Genomic DNA, 23,995 nt, shown 5'->3' with positions numbered 1-23,995 from the left:
ACGATTCACGGTGCACACAAACAAACCAAGGGCACACATACATTTGTGGTCACATCAGCCAATTAATGGACAATCTGTTGGTTAAGTATTCATTCTGGGGGTATGACTTTCCTTTAACCACTAACCAAATGCTGACAGTGAAAACTCTAAAATAGTTTGTTCAGCATTACACTGTTATTCTTATTCCTGTATTATGTAAGTGTAGCCCACTTTATAGAATGTGCTGCTACCTGCTGAGATCTAGTAGCGCTAACAGGATCCTGAGCCCCGCTTACTTTGGGGAACAGATGTTGCTGTGTTATTTGGTGTGCCTCCACCCAGTATAGGGACAGACTGAACTGTAACTCCCTTCCTGAGAACTTGATATTATACTTCTGCTTGGGGACTCCCAGCACTCCTGGCACCTTGCCCCCTCCCTTGGGGTAGATTCTTACCAGGCAGAGTGGATCCTCCAGATAGTAAGACACTGCACTCAGATGTTATGATGAACCAAGTGATGTCTTTTATTGTAGCTTGACAGACAGGCGTTGCATATGTCACACTCAGGGAACACTTTCTTTCCTTAAGAGGCCCTCTCTCCTTGAGATACCAGCAATACCCCTGCCAGGCGACCCTCCTTGGGGTTCCCTCCGGTACTTCTCGCCAGAAGCCCCTCTCTAGGGCACTTCCCGGTACTCCCGCCAAGCGGACACCCCCTTGAGACCTCACCCCGGTAATATCCACCGGCTATCCCTTGGATTAGGCAAACCTCCTGTTCCTTCCTCTTAGTTCCCTGACTCCAGCAATGAGTGCTGGGAGATCTTAATCTCATATAAGCTCCTGTTGGGGCCAAGCTGCCCAGCTAAATAACCTGTCTGCCACTCCTAGAGGGGCCTATGACAATGAACTCTCTCACTATGCCCTGGCCTGTCACTAGCCTCTAGCCAGAGGGGTCCCAGGCAGGAAGACCTGGCAGCACATGGCTGCACAGCCTTATATACTAATGGTACCACCCTGTGGCCTTAACCCTGAACTGCAGGGAAGCTAACTCCCTGTTAACTATTTAAGTGCCAACCACCCAAGGTGTTGCACTATTAAAGTACCACCCACCCTTGGGGTCTATCCTGGGGGTAACCATCCTAGGGGCCCAATTTTGGAGATCCCTACATAAGGAATGCTTTATGCTCATTTAATTGAGATATTTATCACTTCTAGGTAATGCTTTGTTTACAAATACTGAAGATTAAATAGGAAATAGGCTCAGTACCACTTTTTCCAAGTTCCCTCCAAACTGCAGCAGAACAATGACAATGTCTAAACACTGCTGCAGATAAGGTATTGATGTTGTAAATCAGAAACCTGAACAAAGCATCTCTCGAAAGTGACAGATCCCCCAATATAATCAGCTAGAAGAACGGTACAACATATTGACTGGTCTGCTGTGATTTCCGATTCACCCTTCTGTATCCATCTTATATCCTTATTGGAACTAAGACATGTAAATACTTGGAGAAAGGCTAGAAGTACTTGTGCATAATTACATTAGCTGTAGCATGCAATTCCAGTCAGCAACACCCAGGACCAGCAAGATATTGTCCTATATTTAAAGCAGTATACATTCACATGAGGCCCAAAGTATATTCCATAGAACACAAGGGCATCCACTGAGATTACAAAACATGAAGTGGTTGTAGTAGCAGAATAAATTAGATTGCCTTTTAATCGAGTGAGAATATAAGTGCACTCTAGTAGAGAATTTCTCAGGCACTGGTTCAGTTACCGAAAGCAATTTTCTTCTTCTAAGGCAAACTAGTCTGTTACTAAGAGGCATTTTAGATCAGCTAGAAATTATATAGGGTTTATTTAAGCAAAAGTGTAAACTTAATAGATGTCTTTTTTAAACTATAAACTATAAGAAATTTTAAAACCTTTTTAGAAATAAAGTAAATCAAGACAACACAAACAGTACTACAACATATATATGGGGTTATATAACAAATGACACTAAGTTTTCCCAGGAGCAGTATCTCATAGCAACCAATCAGCAGGTAGGTATGGGTTACTGCTCCTGCCTTTTATTACATATGGGGGATAGTTTCATTTGTTTAATATATGCTTATTGTTATTTCTATTTCATTGAACTAGAAAATATGTTTACTAAGGCTTGTTCACAAATGGGAGGGCATACAGCACAATGCTCAAGAATGTTCGAGGCTTAAATATGCACAGTGAATAGAGTTCATGATCAAATGGAGACATTGATCAAAGTGGTATATGATTTTATATATGTCAGTTTGTTAGACACTTCCCTGACTGTGTGGATTCCATCTAGTAAGAAACACAAAGAGCTACTTAGTAGCAGCTACATGTCACAGCTACAAAATGCCAGAAAATACCCCGCCATAGACAATACTGAGAATTGCGTCTGCTAAAACACACGTAAAGACATTTATCAGTAAAATGGTAGCAGTGCCCCTGATTTGTATGTATGTATATCTTTATTTATAAATCACTACTTATGTACACAGTGCTGTACAGTAGAACAATAGATTAATACAGCAGGGGGGTTATTAAAATAATATTAGATAAATACAGTGTAGCAATAAATACAAGAGACAAGAGGATGCAGTACCCTGCTCAGTAGAGCTTCCAATCGAAACATTTCTATAGTTTTCCTAAGTCGTATAAAGATATTTAAACAGCAGTATGTTTGCTTTGCAGCTGTGACCGATTCAAAAATCTGGGTCCTGGACAGGCAGGTTTTCCAGAACATTATGATGAGTTCAGCTCAGGCCCAACACCAAGAATATTTCAGCTTCCTTCGCAGGTATGTTGGATTATTCTCTGTTATGATATACAGATTACTATATACTATAAAGAACACAGCAAGGCTGATTTACTACAACAATATTGTATTGTCAGTTGTTTGCATTCTGCCCCTACCTCATACATATGGTACGTGCCCTTCTCATGTTGGCCTGTACTAACATACTATACTAAGATATAGTAACAGTATTAAAGTAAAACTTTTTGTATATTAAGAATCCAATTTATGCCAGGAGGGCTCATGCCAAATTTCTTAGGGGAACTACAATACAAATTATTGTTTAGAAAAAGACATGAATGGCAACCAGAAATTTCTTTAATCCAATTTCTTACAAGTGTGGAACCAACACCCCTAATGTATAAAGAATTTATTAAATACTGCCTACAATCACCTTTTGCTGCTGAGCCTTGGTCATTTAACATTTTGCTATGTGTAGTTTTATGTGATAATCCTGTGGCTGTAATATATATATATACTGTATATATTTACCCTCCATACTGAGTAAAGGGAGGGCAAGAATCTTATCATTTGAATATGCTGCTTATATGGGTATTGTAGTCTATGAGATCCTTGCAGTATCTTCTAGCTCAGTGTGAATAGGTAATATGTAGCACCAACAGCACAGGTCTTACAAGGCTGGGTGTCAATGCATAACAGCTTTATTTAATCTTTAAAAACAAGTCAAGTATCAAAAAGAAAACGCTACAAAGTCTATATACCATCTAAAATCCTTTAGCTGAATGTAAACATTATATGCCTCTTTCTGCTCTAATAAATTTACACTATTACCTTTTTCTTTCAAGATAATATTATAATTACATTGTATACTATTACAATATATTATTATTGTAGCATGTAGTTTTTGTTATTGTGATAAAAGATATTTGTATATTCAAGCTATAGAGACAAGACCAACAAAGTGTACACAAGTGTAAGGAAACATTTTTGTAGTATTGCATCTGAATCGCAAGAATTAGAAATCTGCAATAAATCCTTCCAGTTAAAAGCTTTTATAATGCAGTAGCTAGCTGTAAACTCTGTTTGCATTATAGCTCCCTCTGCATTTATTAATGATTTCCTATGTTTCCTTTCTCCTCTCTCTAAGCTGAAACACATTACAAGCTACATATTGTAACTTGCCGGATAAGATGTTATGGATGTGATGGGTTGGTTCATTAGCAGTGCCAGATAGAGCCGGGGGTATGGGGGGGGGCATATAATGATTACAGCAGAGTTGCAAAGCTAAGCAACCCTTGGCTGCAAGAACAGAGCAGCAGTGTAAGAGTCTTCTGCAGCTTTTTGCATAAACGACCCCCTGCAGGCTAATTTAACAGTTCCCTAAACTCATTGAAGACAATTTCAAGGCAGTGAACCAAAATGCTCGAGCTTAACACAGAGTCTGGGGTGATTTTTATGTATCTGGGACAGTGGGAGTCTTTCTATATTACAGTTAAAGAGTCTTGTGCCACTGTGATATGATCCAGTCTCTGTCAGTCAGCGGCTCTGGCTCTTAGGAAATCATTAAGGAATGTGGGCAACAGACATTACTGGGAGAGAGAGTGGGTGAAAATCTATATTAACACCGGCAGGAAGCAAGGAATGAATAACAGTGCTGTCAAAGTATATTTAAAATGCTCTATAGTAAATATAACTTTTTGCCTCTTTTTCTAGTGTTTCTCTTTTAAAAGACTTACCTGAAGAAAAGTTATCCAAGATTGTGGACTGCCTGGAAGTTGTACGTATTTTATTTTCTATGCTGGTTATTTCATACTATAGCAGGGATATTATTATATTAACAATATGGAGGATTCTTTGTTAAATAGTTAAAGCGTCCATTTCTAAACTCAACATGCTTGCTGCCCAATACTGAACACATAAATGCGTGCATGTTTTTTCAGTAAACCATTAAAGGGACTATTGTGGGGGTACTACAACCACATGGAAGTTTGGCCATTCTTCCTGTACATAAATACAATTACTCTGCAGGAAGAATGGCCAAATTTCCATGTGGTTGCACACCCATCACACTAAGCCCTATGACTGGAACCCCTGCACTGGTCAGGAGACACTTATCCCAAGAAATGCTGCCATGCAGGTAGGTGTTAGACTTTGAAAAAATAACCGGAGGTAAATAGTTAGGTCCACCATATGGCGTTTATCCTGATGTGGTTTGGTGGCTTACCAATTTTATGAGCATCATTTTGTTATTAAAAACCCCTTTTTTCTCAAAATACCTGCACTATCATAGATACTAAATTACTTATGAAACAGGGGACCAGGAAATGTGCATTGATCAACCCCCCCTCTCTAATATTAAACATATACAATTGGATTACATTAATGCTATAAAGTGTATGTATATATATATATATATATATATATATATATATATAAACAGACAGAGAGAAGCACACCCTTCACAGGTTCAAATACCCTGGGTGTGGTTTTTCCCCTGAGGAAGAGCACCATCTGTGCTCGAAACGTGGACTTTTTCAATAAACACTTTTTTCTTTTGGCATTAAGCCCTTGTGTGTGGTACTCTTTCTTTCTTTCTTTCTTTCTCTCTCTCTCTCTCTCTCTCTCTATATATATATATATATATATATATATATCTATAAACATGCTTGACTTATATATATACAGTCCAGGGTAGACAGGTGCACACCGAGATCATTTACAAAAAAATACCTTTATTGTTCCATAAAAACTAGGACCTAGTTTGGCTGATTATTCGTGGGAGTGCTGAAATTCCTTAGACTTGTATATATATACAGAAAAGCCATCACCCATAGACTTTATTTTAATCAAATAATTCACATTTTTAAAAAGGATTTCCTTTTTCTCTGTAATATTAAAACAGTACATTTTACTTGATGCCAACTAAGATATAATGAATTCTTACTGGAAGCCAGACAATCCTGTTGGGTTTATTTAATGTTTCAGTTATTTCTTTAGTAATATTAAGGTATGATGATTCAAATTTCAGAAAGATCCCAACTGGAAAACCACAGGTCCCAAGCATTCTGGGTCGAATACCTGTATATTGATTATAAGCACAGATATCTTCTGAAGTATAGGTTTTTATAGTTGACCAGAAAGCCTGAAAGGGAAAGAAGAAAATAATGAGTGAAACTGACATACGGTAGCACCTCACGTCCAACAATAAATAAGATAAAGAAGGCATTCACACAGACATATACTCTAATTTGTTTCATCAGCTCGCCATAAATTCAGCCTGCTAAGTGGGTTCTTATGATAAGAGTTGCTTTAAATACGTAGTATCATCTGATTAAGATATTCATTTTACTCACTAGTGGCAATCTGGTCAGGACATTTTTCTTTAATTGGTTGTCCATTCATTTAATTACAGAATGTCAAACAACCACTTTCTGTGCACTTTCAGAATATATGTGATTAAAATTCTAGTGGATTTAGAGTGCAGCAGTGGAGTTGTGCTGACACAGTGGAGCAACAAACTTCTCATCAAGAATAAAGAGAGCAATTACAATCTAGGAGCTGGTGAGAGCACTGTTGCTTGACTAATTGTTTGTCTCTCACCAAGCAAATGAGTCATTCTCCATCTGACACTCGCAAATAATTCAGTGAATGAGATTCTGAATGGAATATTGCAAATGCTAAGGGGTGGACAAAGCTGTGTACTTCATATGAGCCCTGTGTTTTGACAAGAGTGCTGCTATTTATGAAATTATATGTCTATTGCCTATGAGAAGGCAGATCCAAAGGGAACAATCTGCTCTAGAATTACACTAATTTAGTATGCCGTTTACTCTTCAATATCATATAAAAGAACTTTGAGAAATGACTTTGCGGCATGTTAATCTTTAATGTTTTCATTGATGGATAGATCCTAATGCCAAACCCCTTCCAGAGACACACACCCACTTTTATATATATATATATATATATATAATGTACATATATAAGGACTTGAAATGAGCTGTGTGGCACAGTAGCTCAGTGGTAAGCTCAGCTTTCCTCTACATTTGGCAGTTCAGCTTCTGAAATGCTAAATCACAGCTGTCTGCCCCCAAGATAATCAGAAAAGCAATTAAATGGCAAAAATAAATTTTCAGTCATTATTTGCATAATTAAATTTGGGGAGATAATTTAGTACAAATGAAGAGAAAATGATCCTGCTTTGGAAAATGGAATGACTTATAGTATGATATCAAGAACATTATTTTTGTAAAATAAATTAGTGTAGGATGGTTGATTTTTTTTCCGCTTCATCTGATAGATTTCTAGCATCAAGATCAGTCTGCAGAAAGATTTCCAATCAGGGTTGCTTTATCTACTGATTGCAGAAGGGCCTCCAAGTGTATTGATGTGATGTGTTCAAGTACAGGAATGCTAGATTGCTGCATAGATAAAGGCAAAGGAAAGACTATCTATACTTTTATGCACCAAGCTCTCCTGCCCCCACTGGAACACTGATATCTTTCTCTATTGTATTTCTTTTGACAGGATTTTTATGACAAAGGGGATTATATCATCAGAGAAGGAGAAGAGGGTAACACCTTTTTCATTATTGCCAAAGGAAAGGTAAGAATAAGTTACTTAGAAATATGTGATGTCTAATATAAGTCAAAACTTTTTTTTGTACAAGACAAAAAAAGTAGGAAAGTGTTTCGGGGCAGATTTATTCAATTTAGTATTTGTGTTTTTTCTTGAGCGTGAGCATTTTTTTACTGTTGTGTTTCTATCCACATGGTCTCATTATGATACACATTATACATTTTTTTCAATTTAAAAAAGGCAACTGTGGTTAAAAAAAAGTTTTTGCAAAAAAAATAAATAAGTAATCGCAAAATGAGTTCTATGCAAACGGTATGTAAGATGAGATGGTGGCATCACTCCTCTCTTACTGAAAGCTCTGACAGGTTGCAACTGCCTGGGGAGAGCTGAATTCCTTGGGGGAAATGGATACTGGGCTCTGGTATTGGCTGGGTGAGCAAGCTGGTGAACGGCTCGCTGCCACACAGTGTGTGCCCCCCAACATTTCATGACAGGCACAGTGTGTGGCTCCCAGAATGTGATACCATTACCCTTAGGGGGTGGCACACGGGACATTTTGTCATCTGAACTCAATCTCCTCCAGCATCCAAAATTATAGGTCAGTCTAAGCCTCTTCCAGTGAAACATTTGAATTATGTTATGGTGAGAACAAAATGTCCTGTGTGTCATCAGCCTAAGGAGTACAGTGAGAGGAAGATAACTAAAAAAATAGAAGATGTAAGAAGAGAAAATAAATATCTGGAATGTAAAAAAAAAAAAACAATGTAAGAAACACATGAACAGAAGTGTTGGAAGAAGGAAAGGAAAGAAAGGGATAGTGGGGTAAAACAAAAGAAGGTGGGGTAAAACAGAAGATATAGAACATAAATAGAAAGGGAATAAAAGGCAGAAACCAAAGACAAAAAATAAGGTTAGTAGCATGTTGCAAATTTTATATAAACCCATAAGGTATCTACTGATGGTAAGGATATATATTCATACATATAAAGGATATTAATACAGTTGTGACTTTTTATCCGGGGTTACTTGTATACCTAGCAAGTGCCTTGTTAGTGCTGCTGCAGCAGTCGGTACTTTCTTTATTATCTGACTGTTGTGCAACTTGCACAGTGACACCTATTTGAATTTGCCTCCTTATCACTTCTTGGGATGACTGTGCCCACTGATTCTCACTGCATATAATGCTGTAGATTTCCCATAAGTCACAGCTCCTTGTTTTAAATAATGCACTTGTGGTTATGTACTCATTGCCTCTCCTTTTCTATGAGGTGTGTGGGATCCCAACCCCCACTGTGTCATACTGTACATAATATTCTTGAGATACCACTGATAAAGACTTATTGGGTGCCTGAAATGTTGATTTTTTATAAAGGCAGTATTACAGAAATTAACTCACCACTTAATGGCTAGAGCAGCTTTGTGTTTGATGGTGCGTTTAGAGGAAAGTTGCAATTTTTCGATAGGCTGGAGAACACACATAAACGTCCGAAAAGCGCCCAAATGCGTTTTTTTGTAATGATTGGTATTTTGCGATTTTTTTGTACATTGTCGCGACTTTTTCGTAGCCGTTACGACTTTTTCGTAAATTGTTGCAACTTTTTCGTAGCGTTACGACTTGCGCGAATTGTCGCGACTTTTTTGTAGCTGTCGCACCAAGTACAAAAGTTTCGGATTCATTCAAGCTTCAGTATCGTGACTTTCCTTAGACCAGGTTGGAGCTGCAGAGTGCCATTGAGCCCTATGGGAGACTTTCTTTGGGCCAGGTTGGAGCTGCAGAGTGCCATTGAGCCCTATGGGAGACGTTCCTTGGGCCAGGTTGGAACTGCAGAGTGCCATTGAGCCCTATGGGAGACTTTCCTTGGGCCAGGTTGGAGCTGCAGAGTGCCATTGAGCCCTATGGGAGGCTTTCCTTGGGCCGGGTTGGAGCTGCAGAGTGCCATTGAGCCCTATGGGAGACTTTCCTTGGGCCAGGTTGGAGCTGCAGAGTGCCATTGAGCCCTATGGGAGACTTTCCTTGGGCCAGGTTGGAGCTGCAGAGTGCCATTGAGCCCTATGGGAGACTTTCCTTGGGCCAGGTTGGAGCTGCAGAGTGCCATTGAGCCCTATGGGAGACTTTCCTTGGGCCAGGTTGGAGCTGCAGAGTGCCATTGAGCCCTATGGGAGATGTTCCTTGGGCTGGGTTGGAGCTGCAGAGTGCCATTGAGCCTTATGGGAGACTTTCCTTGGGCCAGGTTGGAGCTGCAGAGTGCCATTGAGCCCTATGGGAGACTTTCCTTGGGCCAGGTTGGAGCTGCAGAGTGCCATTGAGCCCTATGGGAGACTTTCCTTGGGCCAGGTTGGAGCTGCAGAGTGCCATTGAGCCCTATGGGAGACTTTCCTTGGGCCGGGTTGGAGCTGCAGAGTGCCATTGAGCCCTATGGGAGGCTTCCAAAATCATGCAAAGTCTGAAAGGTTTGCCTGCCGTTTACGAGTGTTCAATACGAAAAAGTCGCGACAATATACGAGCAAATCGTAATGGCTACGAAAAAGTCGTGGCAATTCGCACAAGTCGCAACGGCTATGAAAAAGTCGCGACAATTTACGAAAAAGTCATAACGGCGACGAAAAAATCGCAAAAAATACGAAAAAGTTGCAAAATGTTTGTTTCCAATCCGAATTTTTCCCGTTCGGATTCGTGGATTAGTAAATGTGCCCCTAGGTTTTATATAGCTACAAAAGAGAATTGTGTCTCATTTTATTGTTAGTCAGTTAGGGGAGCACAGGGTGAGGAATGCAAATATCTAACCCTTTAATATCTAACCCTTTAATCTGCAGTAGTGATGTAGCGAACATCGCCGAAAATGTTCGCGAACCCGTTCGCGGACTTTCGCCAAAACTCGCGGATATTCGCGAACTTTGCGAACCCCATAGACTTCAATGGGAATGAACTTTAAAACCTAGAAAAGCCATTTCTGGCCAGAAAACTGATTTTAAAGTTGTTTAAAGGGTGCCACGACCTGGACAGTGGCATGCAGGAGGGGGATCAAGGGCAAAAACTTCTCTGAAAAATACTTGTAAAAAAAACGCCAAAAAAAACGCCAAAAAAAAAACCGCAAGCTATTCCTATGTATATGCATAGGCGATAAAACGAAGCGAAAAAACGCGGCGGAAAAACCAAGGCGAAAAAACGCGGCGCCAAAAAAAACCGCGGCAAACCCAAAGTGGCGAACATCGGCAAAAGTCCGCGAATTTGCGCGAACGTGAACACCCGATGTTCGCGCGAATTAGTTCGCCGGCGAACAGTTCGCTACATCTCTAATCTGCAGTAAATAAAAAAAAAGTTCAATGAATACATACTGAATTTGTAATAGATGTACAACTGAAAATTACATTGACTGACATTTTGTATTAGTAAGCTGATTTTTGTTTCTTTGAGTGGAGGACACGTTTAACTATAACCGTGTGACCTTATTGCCTAAAACTATTCATATTTACAAACACTGTGCTCCAACTGACAGATAACAAGTGGGATTCAGTTTCCCTACACAAGCTATCAGTTGGCAGCAAGTGGTATTAAAATGGACTTCAAAAGTGCTTATATTGTAGGGAAGCTCCTGCTGGTGTTGATACAAAATTAAATGTACTTGGCTCTCATACGTGCCAGTGATCTGCCAGTTTTTAATTTAAGTAATTAACAAGCTAGCAGCAGCTGATGATAGGTCTGTGTGGAAATAAGGGAAGCAGGAAGGCATGAATAGACCTGCTAAGGCAGGCCCAAGGGAAGGCCTGGGAACAAAGTGTTCCTGGCACATCTGGCAGTGCTTCGTTTTTAATACCAACCAGTTTTCTCAAGGATGAATGATTTAGAACCTGTTAATTTGAATAGAAATGTGTTAGATTTCTTGTTTTCAGTGTGTGATTTACATTTTTTACACACAAAAAATCAATGCTGTTGTGTGTTTGTGTGTACAAATGTGGTCTTTTGAAAAAGGTATACAGACCCAAGGTGGGTAAAAAACATTCAAAAACATGCTTCACTTTTAATACTGCTTTTCATTTGTTAGTCCACTATGCTCAGGTGCCTCTTAAATTAGTAATTAATATACATTTAGACAAAAATTTGAGATTATCTATTCTGTTGTGTTAATAAGTCAGCATGGGCTGCATTTCAGCCTTGCGCTCCCTGTTTTGGAATGCAAGAGAACACAGGATGAAATGTGTAACTAGCCTAGAACCAGTTTAGCATTAAAAAAAATGTGTGCGTATATATATATATATATATATATATATATAATCGATCAAAAGATGGGCCGCTCCACACAGGACTTATCACACAATTCAATCATTTATTGAAGAATAGTGAAGAACTGACATTTCGGCTACTCCTGTAGCCTTTATCAAAGTTAACACACACATAAAAATAATAAAATATTATGATAATGACTGAATTGTGTGATAAGTCCTGTGTGGAGCGGCCCATCTTTTGATCGATTGTCTACGTATTGAGGACTGCACCCAGGCGTTCATTTTTGCATTATCATGAGTGCCGACCTACTCTACATTTTATACTGTATATATATATATATATATATATATATATACATTTATGTGTAATATCTTACTGTTTATACTATATACTTATAATTTATGCCTAGATAAACAGAGACTTTAAAAATTACTGTGTTGCAAGCAGTAAAAAAAGAGGTACTGGTATGGGATCTCTTATCTGGAAACCTGATAATCACAAATTATGGAAGGCCATCATTCATAGACCCTTTTAAAAAAAAACTCTAAAACCATGAAACTACAAATGTTAATAAATCTGACCCCAAGAGAACTGCCTTCTGGTTTTTGCCTTCAAACCCCCCAAACCTGATGACAAAATAATACAAAATCTGCCCCTAAGTGTGATCTGCAAAGGGACTGCAAATAGTTTACCTCTGCACATATACAGGTATGGGACCTGTTATCCAGAATGCTCGGGACCTGTAGTTTTCTTTGTAAAGGATCTTTCTGTAATTTGGATCTCCATAACTTAAGTCTGCTAAAAATAATTTAAATATTGAATAAACCCAATAGGATTGTTTTCCCTCTAATAAGGATTAATTATATCTTAGTTGGGATCAAGTAGAAGGTACTGTTTTATTATTACAGAGAAAAAGGAAATCATTTTTAAAAATTAGAATTATTTGCTTTTAAAGCGGACCTGTCACCCTAAGAAATAAGTCCAAATTATTTTCTATATTGTTAGTTGAGCAAAATAAACTTTATTACTCTATATAAATAATATAAATCTTGTTTCCTTCCGTCTTGGAATTACTCAATCAAAGCAAGCAGGCAGGCACCATTTTGTGGACACTGTTATTAAGGCAAGCTTTGTATCATGCCAAAATCTTGTTTATGTGATAGAATGGGGGACCTGATGCCCAGGCCCATGCACTGGCTACACAGTTAGATAAGGAGGAGGGAGGGGAGAAGTGAGATGTGCAGTGACATCTAGGAAGTGCTGAATGGAAAGCTAAAGTTGCGGTCTGCCCCGCCTCTATGCCTAAGGCATAGAGGCGGGGCAAGCAATATATGATTGACAGCTGTGATTTTTAAATGCCTTTATAATGGGTTTGGATGTGTTAATATAAAAATGAATTTGGGTTTCATGTTTAATTTGAAAGGACTTTTATTATACAGATTTTCATGTCTGGGTGACAGGTCCACTTTAATGGAGTCTATGGGAAATGGCCTTTCTGGATAACGGGTTTCCGGATAAGGGATCCTATACCTGTATTTATAGGTGTTGTAGTTTGCTTTGCAATGTACTGTAAGCAAACTTGCATTTATCGTCTCCCTCTTATATATAATAAGTAACACTAAGGGGCACATTTACTAACCCACGAACGGGCCGAATGTGTCCGATTGCGTTTTTTTCGTAATGATCGGTAATTTTGTGATTTTTTTCGGCGTCCTTACGACTTTTTCGTATTTTTTGCGATTTTTTCGGCGTCTTTACGATTTTTGCGTAAAAATGCGAGTTTTTCGGCGTCTTTACGATTTTTGCGTAAAAACGCGAGTTTTTCGTAGCCATTACGAAAGTTGCGCAAAGTCGCGATTTTTTCGTAGCGTTAAAACTTGCGCGAAACGTCGCGCCTTTTAAGTTTTAACGCTACGAAAAAGGCGCGACTTTGCGCGCAAGTGTTAACGCTACGAAAAAATCGCGACTTTGCGCAACTTTCGTAATGGCTACGAAAAACTCGCGTTTTTACGCAAAAATCGTAAAGACGCCGAAAAACTCGCAAAAAATACGAAAAAGTCGCAAAATGTTCGTTTCCAATCGGAATTTTTCCAATTCGGATTCGAAATCGTGTCTTAGTAAATCAGCCCCTAACTCTAAGTCCGCATTTCAGTGACATCAGACGTATGATATTATAATGCAATTATAAAGTAATCACTGTATCACTCAAAAAATATTACTATTGTACTGAGCATTTGTACTGTATTCTTCTCAGGTGTGTGTTACACAAGCAGTGGAAGGATCTCAGGAACCACAAGAAATCAAGACTTTGGGAGTTGGAGACTATTTTGGAGAGAAAGCATTGATTAGGTAAGGTTTTCTCTTATTGTATACTTCAGAAAAACTAATTAGGGACACTAGATATCCTGACAGATTGGGAAAGTATTTGTTAGAAGTATTGCATGCACAAAGTTGTGATAAATGTATGTGGAGAGAATGGATCAGGTGAGAAAATACAAGTGAGGAAATCATTAAAGATGATTAAAATAGTAACATTGGGAACGTTTGCCCTGAGTCAGTAACTCGCAGCTGCCAGGAATTTGTTTTTACTACTCTAGTGGAAACTTGATAATAAATGCATTTGTTTACCCTTTTATGAGGCACAAGAACTTGCTAAATCCTATTATAAGAAATATTTATGGATCATTTTGTGACTTAGTCCAACAGAACTATAACCATGCTTACAACCCCCCCCCCCCTAAAGTTTCAGGCATTAACCATTTGGTCATTATCCTTCTTATCTGTCCTTGTTACAATATAATGCCCAAAGCTTGGACTGCCACCATGTCTTTTGACTGGAGTCATTGTGTTGTGGGTTTTTTCAAAGACACCTTTTCATTTCTCCTTAACTTTTTTACTTTAACAGGGCAAACAGAGATCTTTAAGCTACTCCATGTCTGGTCCTTGTGAGGTTGATAATTACCATTGCACAGACAATCTGCTAACAAAACTGTCCCAACAAAGGGGGAGGGGTTGAATACTAGTAATCTAAGTATCTACCTTGCAACGACCATACAAGCTTTAAGTTTACCTGCTAAAAAATAATAAACGAGCATATGGCTTGGTTAAAATGTGCTATCAGAAAATTACAACCAGCATTAAATTGTCAACCATTGCAGTAAGGGAAAATATAAGCAATTACAAATAAAAATACTCAATTGGATAAGATTTTAGGTGGGACCTCACATTGTGGCACCATTGAGTAAAGAACAAATGTCACAAATGTACATAGTAACAAAGTAACATAGTAAGTTAGGTTGAAAAAAGACATACACCCATCAAGTTCAACCATAATGCCTATATATAACCTGCCAACTTCTAGGTGATCTAGAGGAAGGCAAAAAAACCCATCTGAAGCCGCCAAGGGGGAAAAATTCCTTCTTGACTCCAAGATGGCAATTGGACCAGTCCCTGGATCAACTTGTACTAAGAGCTATCTCCCATAACCCTGTATTCCCTCACTTGCTAAAAAGCCAACCAACCCCTTCTTAAAGCTATATAATGTATCAGCCAGTACGACTGATTTGGAGGAACGGAACCTTCCTTCTTCTAATCTTTTTTGTGCATTCAAATGAAGATGAATATTAAAGGGGTTAATATGAAATATGTGTAAGAGGTGCACACTTGTTTCAAGCCCTCGGGCAGAAAGTGCTGTTGACTTGTTATATTAGGGGTTAAAGGGGATGATTAGCAATCAACATCTTACGTAAGTCAGTGTGCAGAAATAAATGATGATGCACAGCTAAGGTATTAGATATGGGACTATGAGGGTTCTGGGTTGTGTATAAACAGGCCTTGGGCAAGAAAACAATGTGATATCCTGTAAATGTTCAAAATTGGGCCCATTATCTTTGATAACACAGTGGACTTTTGGACAATATGCAACAGGTATTTGAGACAAAAATGTGTTGTGGGAAGTGAAATGTATTCTGATGCAGATCCCACTTCCATTTCAATTATTAGCAATAATATTTTTGTCTCTCTAATACCCCGGCCATGCCTGCATCAAATTATATTTTTTACAAATACATTTTTTGGCGAGGTCTTCAAACAAGCAGATTTTTCCCCCGATATGCCCACCTAAGGTTGGAAATAGGTTGGGTAGGCCCGTTGGGGGGGTCCTCATACATAGGCAAAAAAACAGCTGAATCAGTCTGAAGGACCCAAATCAGTAGTTTAAATCTGCCCGTGTATGGCCGCCTTTACAGATAGCAATAGGCTGAGGCCAAATCTTTAAACATGTAACCTATGGTATATAGCATATAGTGTATGGTATGTATGCCTGCAGCAAGAAAGGTTAAACAGCTTGTCCCTCTAGCTAGTTTCCTTTCCCCCCTGACATTAGATAGTCAAGGCAATGTTTAAAAAGCAGAGGTTAGTTCAATGGGATGTTACAGGCAGGGAAAATAGAGTTAATAATAATTGGTCTATTCACTGAATATGTGATGAATACAGTATGAGATGGCTCTGTTTTGTTTATCCCCTGCCTTGTGTTCATGCCACATTAAATCCACTCCATCAGGTTTGTTTCACTCATTTGATTGATAATGTGATGATTGAGAAACTAAAACATAACTAATGGAATCTCTAATGCTTAATTTCTCACTGTGATCATTTCTTAAAGTGAGGATGTTCGTTCTGCCAACATCATTGCTGAAGAGGATGACACGCAGTGCCTTGTCATTGACAGAGAGTAAGTATAGACCTGCAAATAAGTGCTTTCTCTTACAAAATCCTGCACATACCGTACTCTACAGCCAAAATATATCTTAGCAATGTACAAAATAGAAACAGTAAAAATGACAAGCAGGGTCTGAAGTAAGTTTGCTGTCATATGAAAAATGAAGGCAATAAAAATAGAAGTTGAAAATGTTTCTTCATTCTCTTGACTTTTGGCAAATCCTGCCTGTCGATACTTCCCACTCAACACTGAAGCATTAAGAGTGAGCAAATCTATTCTGTTCTCATGTTCTGTGCATTGCACTGCTCTGTGTATTATTCTTATACAGAAGCAGCAAGACATAGTTGCTGGCACTGCTCATTCCTAAATTAACACCTTCAATGTAGTTTCTTTGGGTAAATGAAGACAATGCTTGAATAAAGAGTTCCCTCAGATAACTTATTTTATCATTTTCTGCTCCTTGCCAAGCTGTCAATATCCTATTAAGATGTAAATTTTAGTAATAAAGGTTTGCAAATGCTAATAATTTAATCTTGAAGTGGTGCATGAAATTTTGAAAACATTGCAGACTGTGCACATTGTACACCATTAAAACAATTCTATTAGAAACTTATTTCAAATGTATTATTGGGGTTGTTTAAAAGCTTCAGAAGTGAAGAACACACCTTGATATATTAAAGAGACTTTATATATATACAGGTATGAGACCTGTTATCCAGAATGCTCGGGACACGGGGTATTCCGTATAAGGGATCTTTCTGTAATTTGGATCTCCATAACTTAAGTCTGCTAAAAATCATTTAAATATTGAATAAACCCAATAGGCTTGTTTTGCCTCCAATAAGGATTCATTATATCTCAGTTGGGATCAAGAACAAGGTACTGTTTTATAATTACAGAGAAAAGGAAATCATTTTTTTTAAAATTAGAATTATTTGCTTATAATGGAGTCTATGGGAGATGGCCTTTCCGTAATTCGGAACTTTCTGGATATCGGGTTTCCGGATAAGGGATCCCATACCTGTATATATATATATTATATTTTTTTTATTTATATGTTTTTGTATTTTGCTATAATGTATTATCAGTATTCTCCGTTATTTTTAGCCATAGATGATAGTTTGAAGTCTTTTAATAATGTTACACTTGGCACTTTTTTGGCTGTGCATAAGCTGCTGATCCTGATCCCTGATGCTCAGTATTACATTTTAAAACACTTTGTTACATGGTTGCCCTGTAAAACCATTCCATACTTCCATTTATTATTTTCTCTTAGTAATTAAAAATTCTCTATTTTTATAATTCTGGTACTTTTGCTGGTTTGACTTATTCATTAATATATAGAACATTTGGCTCAATGCCTTATTTGGAGACTCAGGCCAATTATACATGTAATAAAAGTAAAAAAATTAACCATCTGTATGAAACAATGCGTCAAACCTAGAATATTTTCTTACTCCCTTGACATCTAGCAATTATATGTATGATAAAGGATGAAAAATTAACCAGCTACATTAAAAAGTACTTTCTACCTGGAATATTTTCTTACTGCCTTACCAGGTTTTATTGATTGGGATTTTATTTTAATATATCTCTTAACACCCCAAGCAGTGACTCTTTTGTCACAATTAGATAGTATTGGTTATGGTGGAACAATACAGTTTAAAATTGAAATGTAGAAGTAATAAGAGCAAGCCTAGTATAACTCATATGCACGTCTATCTTGGTAAAGGAATAATAAGCTATAGTTACTTTTTTTAACAACACATGGTGTAATGTTGCCCACACAGTCATCATTAAATTAATTCCCACATTCAGTTTTTAGCAAACTTTTTTTTTTAATCAGATCTCAGAATTTGCCGAAGGCATTCTGACTTTCAACTTCTAAAATGACCCACCCACAAAATAAAATGAGTACATCAATCATACAAAATGGATTTGTTCTGGGCAATTAAAATCCTTGTCTTTTGGTTTAAAAAAAAAAAAAAAAAAAAAAGGAATAAATAGGAAGAATGCTGAATACTAATGCTGTCGAATTCAAATATTTATTATATTTTTAACACTCCATCTATGACTGCAAGGTTACAATATCACACTCAAATTGTTAATTTTATAAAATGAATTTTGGGATAGGGGATAAGCAACACTGAAATATTTACGAAAGCAAATGTGTGTGTGGATGTATATCTGAAGGTTCAAGCACACCAAACGAAAAACAAACTAATCACTAAACCTGGGTGCTATCCAAGCCAGTAGTACACAAAATCAAAATACAGATGCACAGAAGGTATTTTTACTAAGAAAAAACTCATCAGTGGCAGTAAGCACAACTTTGTGGAAGTACATTTTGACACTAGTACCTTTAAAGAATGGGGTATAACATGCAACTGACTTCAAATTGAAGGAGGAAATTGCATTTGCAGTTGTGCCTGAACCCTCAAATATACTCACAGTGAGATAAATTTGATTGCACTCGAAGGGCCTGAATTGAGGACAGTGTGGATTAGCACAGTACATAGAAGTAATAAAAGCATTTACAGAGTCCCTGGAGTGCGGTTTGTTCACTAGTGCCTGGATAATATTACTGATTTAAATCAGCACCAAGACTTAATTATGGGAATTAAGAAAGTGATGGGCTAATGGCACTGAAATTCTCTATATCTCTTATGTTAGCCTGTGCTTTTCTATTTATTGAATACAGCATTTTTCTTCATCTTCAATACTATATTTTTAAAATGTATCATATTATCTAAAGGCACCTCTAGGGAATATATTTTTCGCACCGATGTGTAGAGAGAATCCTGCATGACTGGCTAAGTGAAACCATCCTGTGCCCCTGGATACATTTTTTGTTTATTATAAGAATTTGTACAAGCACTTTGTATCTGTTGGAATGAAAATTTCCACGGGGCATGTAGGCTCTCTGTTTAGTTTTACCAAATCCTTTCTTGGTTCCTTTGTCAGAATAAATCTATAGAAGTCTGTAGCTCCCCTTTGCTCAAGTTTTATGCCTACAGCAGAAACATTTGTTTCTTTAGCAAAGCGGTTCTTGTATAATAATAACTAAGACTGCATACAATAAATAACTGAAAACCCTATACACCACGGTTATCTTCAAGTATGTTTAAAAATTAAATCAATTGATGAGTTTACCTTCATCTTAGAAAGCCCAATATTTCAAAGATAACTAGGACCAATAAATAGCCAGGGCAAGTGCTTTATCTCCATTTTGGAACAGTTAGAAAAATATACCCCTGAACATTGCTGAACTCTATAAATAAATATCACATAAACAGGCCATAATTAAAATACCTTTTCACAAGCCTTTTCTAAATTAAACATAAATATTTCTTATATCTACTATTAGTTTATCCCAAAACGAAATACTGTTATCGCCCTAACGTTTAAGTGCTGCTGTGCTTAAACAGAAACCAAAGACATGCATACATACTAAGCAAATCAGCTGTATAGACAATGGCGTTTCTTTTACTGCCACATTTCCTGACTGTTTAACCCTGTAGTTTTTCTGCCCATTCCTTTCAGATGTTCTGGGAACAAGCAAATTAGCAGTTTCCAGTGAATTTCACTTTCACTTGTTTTTTTTGATACTTTAATTATGCATTTACCATAACTGACAGTGTTCTTTCCATCATTTAGGGCCCTAGCTTGAATGTGTCAAAGTAGCACTACTTTAAACTGTGAAGGGTTTCAGTCTGTAATACTTAAAGGAATATTGTCATGGAAACATTTTTTTTTTCAAAACACATCAGTTATTGCAGAATCCTGCATTGAATTTATATTTCATTTCAAAATTTCACATGGGGCTAGCCAAATTCTCCATTTCTCAGGGTGCTACAGGCATGCTTTAGTGCTGCACTGCAAGTTGGGATGGTTGGCGCATGTATTGCTAAAAATGGTAGATATGATAATAGCACTCAATAGTAAGAATTCCAAGTCTGGCTCATGACTCCTCCAGTTACATGGGAGTAGGAGAAATAATAGGTTACCTGAAATCTTTTCTAATGCGTAGTGCTGGGTCTTTCTGGAAGCTCAGACTGGGCACAATGCACTGATATGGCGCCTACACACCAATATTACAACTAAAAAAAAGATGTATTTGTTGGTTCAAGAATAAATTGTTAAATGGCAGAGTGAGCTATTTGCTATGTAAACAGAGTAATTTAGAAATAAAAAGTACACCATAAAAATCACAACAGAATCACTTTAATATTGATGACTTCTCCCACTTAGCCAAAAATGATGTCTTCATTCTCCCAATGGAAAGATATCATGACATTTTAAATGTAAACATAACATATCCCAGTGATACTTTGGTTGGAGAGGATGTCTAAGGTCGGAAGATAAATAAATAGACAAAACTGGAAATAATAGTGATGATGATTATGACCCTTCCAGCAAAATCTGTACAGAATGGGTTAGCTGCCATGGGAGTGAAAGAACTTGACTCATCTGGAAAAAGCCCAGACATCAACCCGACACCTGTGCAATAAACTGGAACACTGACTGAGAGTCAGGACTGATGCCTAATATCAGTGCCTAAACTCACAGGTTTTTTTTTTTTCGACTGAATGTGAGCAACTTACACCTACAATCTAGTGGAAAGCCTTCCCAGAAGGGCAGAGTTTGTTAAAGCAGCTAAGAGAGCACCAACCTATTATTATTACTCCAACAAAAGATGTTGGGCAGGCAGGTGTTTAGATGCTTTTTGGCTCTTAGTTTTTTTTTTATTTCTGCAGCGCTTTAAATTATAGGAAAAGATTTAAAATCCCAAATGACGAGCCATAGAGGAAAAAAGATTTACTGCTGTTATCTACTATAAATTCAATTTCTAGAGTTCAATAGGTAATGTGTATGTACAGATAAGCATGTTTATATCTATGCTATGTACACCTCAGTGACAGAACTTTTCAGTGTGCTTTTCTTTACTTGCATAGTACCTTCAATCAGATGGTTGGAACTTACCAAGAGCTACAGACATACCTTCGGGAGTATGTCTTCCAGCTTGCACTCAATGACCATGATAGAAGGAATGCCAGGTAAATGATTATTATATTATTTTGTTTTGTTTTAGTTCTTGTTAGTTATTTGCAGCAGCAGAGACAGCAATGGAGTGCCATGTAGAGGTTTAAAACAGATAAACTGGAACTCACACATACCAAGTGAAGAAATTTTTTTTTCCACAAAACAGGACAAAAATAATTTATAAATGTATAGCTTTTGCCTTCTTGGCATTGTTTAGCTGTCTTATGCAACATTACTTATGTGAGTAAAAAATGATGAATTGTTAACAACAGTTTAAGTGTAATTTGATATTCATGATAATCTACCCCTACCCAGGGGAAACCCATTTGGCTCTCTGGAGCCCTATAAAAATAAGACCTGTAGGGCGCTGTTAGTAAAAGAGTAAGCGCTGGGTTCCTAGACCCCTGTTAGTAAAAAAGTAAGTGCTCGGTTTCTAGACCCTCTGGAATGTCTGAACCCTATGCAGTTATATCCTATGGCACCTTTGATGACTGCCATGTTTATTATATAGTACCAACAGAGTTTAGTGTCAAATACAGTCATAGAAGTGGAGGCAGTTTGATTGCCTTATTTAGTATGTTACCCAAAAGGAGTTTAGCACCATAGCTGAAAATATCTGAAATCCCTTCCCTGGCCAAGGGAACTTAAAGGGGTTAAAATACATTCCCCTTGTAATGGAAATGTACACAAATTATTGCATATATAAATAGCTAAGTAGAAATAAAATGAACATTGCTTTTGGCAGAGAGAGGGCTGGCAATTACTATTAAAATCTGAAATGCATAATAGCTAATTACATGGATTAGATAAAAATGTATTTCATAGGCAATTCTGTTCATTAGACTTCATTTGCAATAGACGAAAATGGACAAGTGAATTTTTAATTGCCTCCAAATTACTTTCTCTCCAGTTCAAAGGTATTAATGGAATGCAATTTAATGTGTTGATATGAAATACAGTAAAAAAAAAAAATTCAATTACAAGTCCATTTACATGTCAACAAAGTCCACTGTCATTCTAATGCATCAGTAAGAGCACTTTCTCCTAAAGGTATTCTGGTAAATTGCTACCTTGGTGAGATTGGTATAAAACCCTAGGATTCTCAATACATTTCAGAAGTTAATTTTTGGACTATAATTTAGAGAAAATGTATATTTGTACAGATAGCTTTTTCTCCCAGCATTCCAGTTTAACTGGGGGCACACATTAAGGGGTAGATTTATTAAAATTCATATTTTTGTAATTTTTGCATTTGTTTTCTACCATAGTTTTAAAAAGCATAAATGTTTTTGCATTTATTGAAAAATATGATTATAAAAATCATGAATGAAAAAAATAGTGGAACAAATATTAAAACTAATACAAATACATCAACATCTTTATTTACGAAATATTTTTTGTGCAATTGCAAGCAACCCCCCCCCCCACAAAAAAACCCTCAAAATCAAATAAAGATTTTACAATTTGATAAGGACAGCTCCCATTGACTTCTATACAACCTTGCTAGCTTTTAGAAGCTGTAGTTTTGTGGTACAGTTTTATGTGTTAAATACACTTATTAAATTCAGGAGAAGGAACGGTAAAAACTAAGTAAAGCTTTATCAGAAAGGGCTATGTAAATACAGCCCTAAGCACTCATAGAAATACTGCACTCCTCTATCAAAAGAAACACAGGATTTCTTGTCTACTATTTTGTAAACATGTACTTAGGGTATCTGACTTCCTTTCTCAGAAAAATCCTTAATTCCAGGGGCCAGAGTCTGCACAGATCTCTCCTCTCTCCCCTCTCCTGCTCCCCCCTTCCATAAGAATGCATAAAACTCACTCCCCCCTCCCTTAGGAATGTGTAATCTGAGCTACCAGCTCACAGCAGGAAGCTATGAAGACCAAGCTAAAATGGCAGCTGCTGTCTTTCTGCAGAATAAATATAGTGTTCTAGGTGGCACTGGTGTGGCAAATCTATTGGCAGTAAAATGCCAAAATGACTTTCCTTCTCCTTTAAAGTAATTACCGTAGTTACATACATGATTTTTGATGGAGTAAAAGAAAAAAAAGTTAATAAATCTGCCCCTAAGATGCATCCAATGCAATCTATTCTATTGGCGAGTCTTGCATAAGATTGAAATAAAAGGCAAACATGGTGATTTGGGATTCTTTGGCACACACTTGTCCTAGTTGGCATAGTTATTCTTCAAGAAAACAGCCTGTCTCCAATCACTTTCTTTACTGGACAGTTGTAATGTCTGCAAATGTGACCCACTATAGATTTATGTCTTCCGGCAATAACTGCACAGTTGTACCCATGCTCTTCTACATCCCCGGTTTTCTACAGTGAGAGGTCATAATAGACAATTCCAGATATTTTGCTGGCACTATTTTACCAGAGTTTTAATAAAAGTTGTAGCTACGACATGCTTGTGTAAAGAAAATATGAATCCACTTAATTGGGGTAATTATCCCATTTATTATGCAGCGATTTACAGTACAGGACAACTGCAACATTGGTTTTGGCAGTTGTTTCCCTTCATCTTGCATACATAAAGTGGGCAGTGCAAAGAATAAACAGAATAGAGGGTCATTATACCCAAATGTAGAATAAGTATAGAGCATGAAAAACTAAACTGGGTTGGTCAGTAAATCTGCTGCTTTTTTTTAACCTTTGCAC

The 23,995-nt window shown here is 37.4% G+C and overlaps 1 protein-coding gene across 2 annotated transcripts in view; it reads left to right on the top strand.

The window, feature by feature from the left end:
* LOC100498055 (cGMP-dependent protein kinase 2) overlaps positions 1-23,995 on the top strand; it is a 91,060-nt gene that overhangs the window by 37,750 nt on the left and 29,315 nt on the right. The window contains exons 5-10 of one of the 2 annotated variants that reach the window (XM_002935769.5): positions 2,701-2,806; positions 4,478-4,541; positions 7,292-7,369; positions 13,822-13,916; positions 16,231-16,299; positions 21,243-21,344. In XM_002935769.5, the coding sequence (XP_002935815.2) occupies positions 2,701-2,806; positions 4,478-4,541; positions 7,292-7,369; positions 13,822-13,916; positions 16,231-16,299; positions 21,243-21,344 (514 nt within the window). Of the gene's footprint in view, positions 1-2,700; positions 2,807-4,477; positions 4,542-7,291; positions 7,370-11,241; positions 11,328-13,821; positions 13,917-16,230; positions 16,300-21,242; positions 21,345-23,995 lie in introns of those variants that run through there. The other variant, XM_031906264.1, reaches the window with a different exon arrangement.

The sequence above is a fragment of the Xenopus tropicalis genome, chromosome 7 (assembly GCF_000004195.4).
Source record: "Xenopus tropicalis strain Nigerian chromosome 7, UCB_Xtro_10.0, whole genome shotgun sequence".
Lineage (NCBI taxonomy): Eukaryota > Metazoa > Chordata > Amphibia > Anura > Pipidae > Xenopus > Xenopus tropicalis.
Note: the sequence above shows the minus strand (reverse complement) of the source record. Positions and strands in the feature narration are given on the sequence as shown.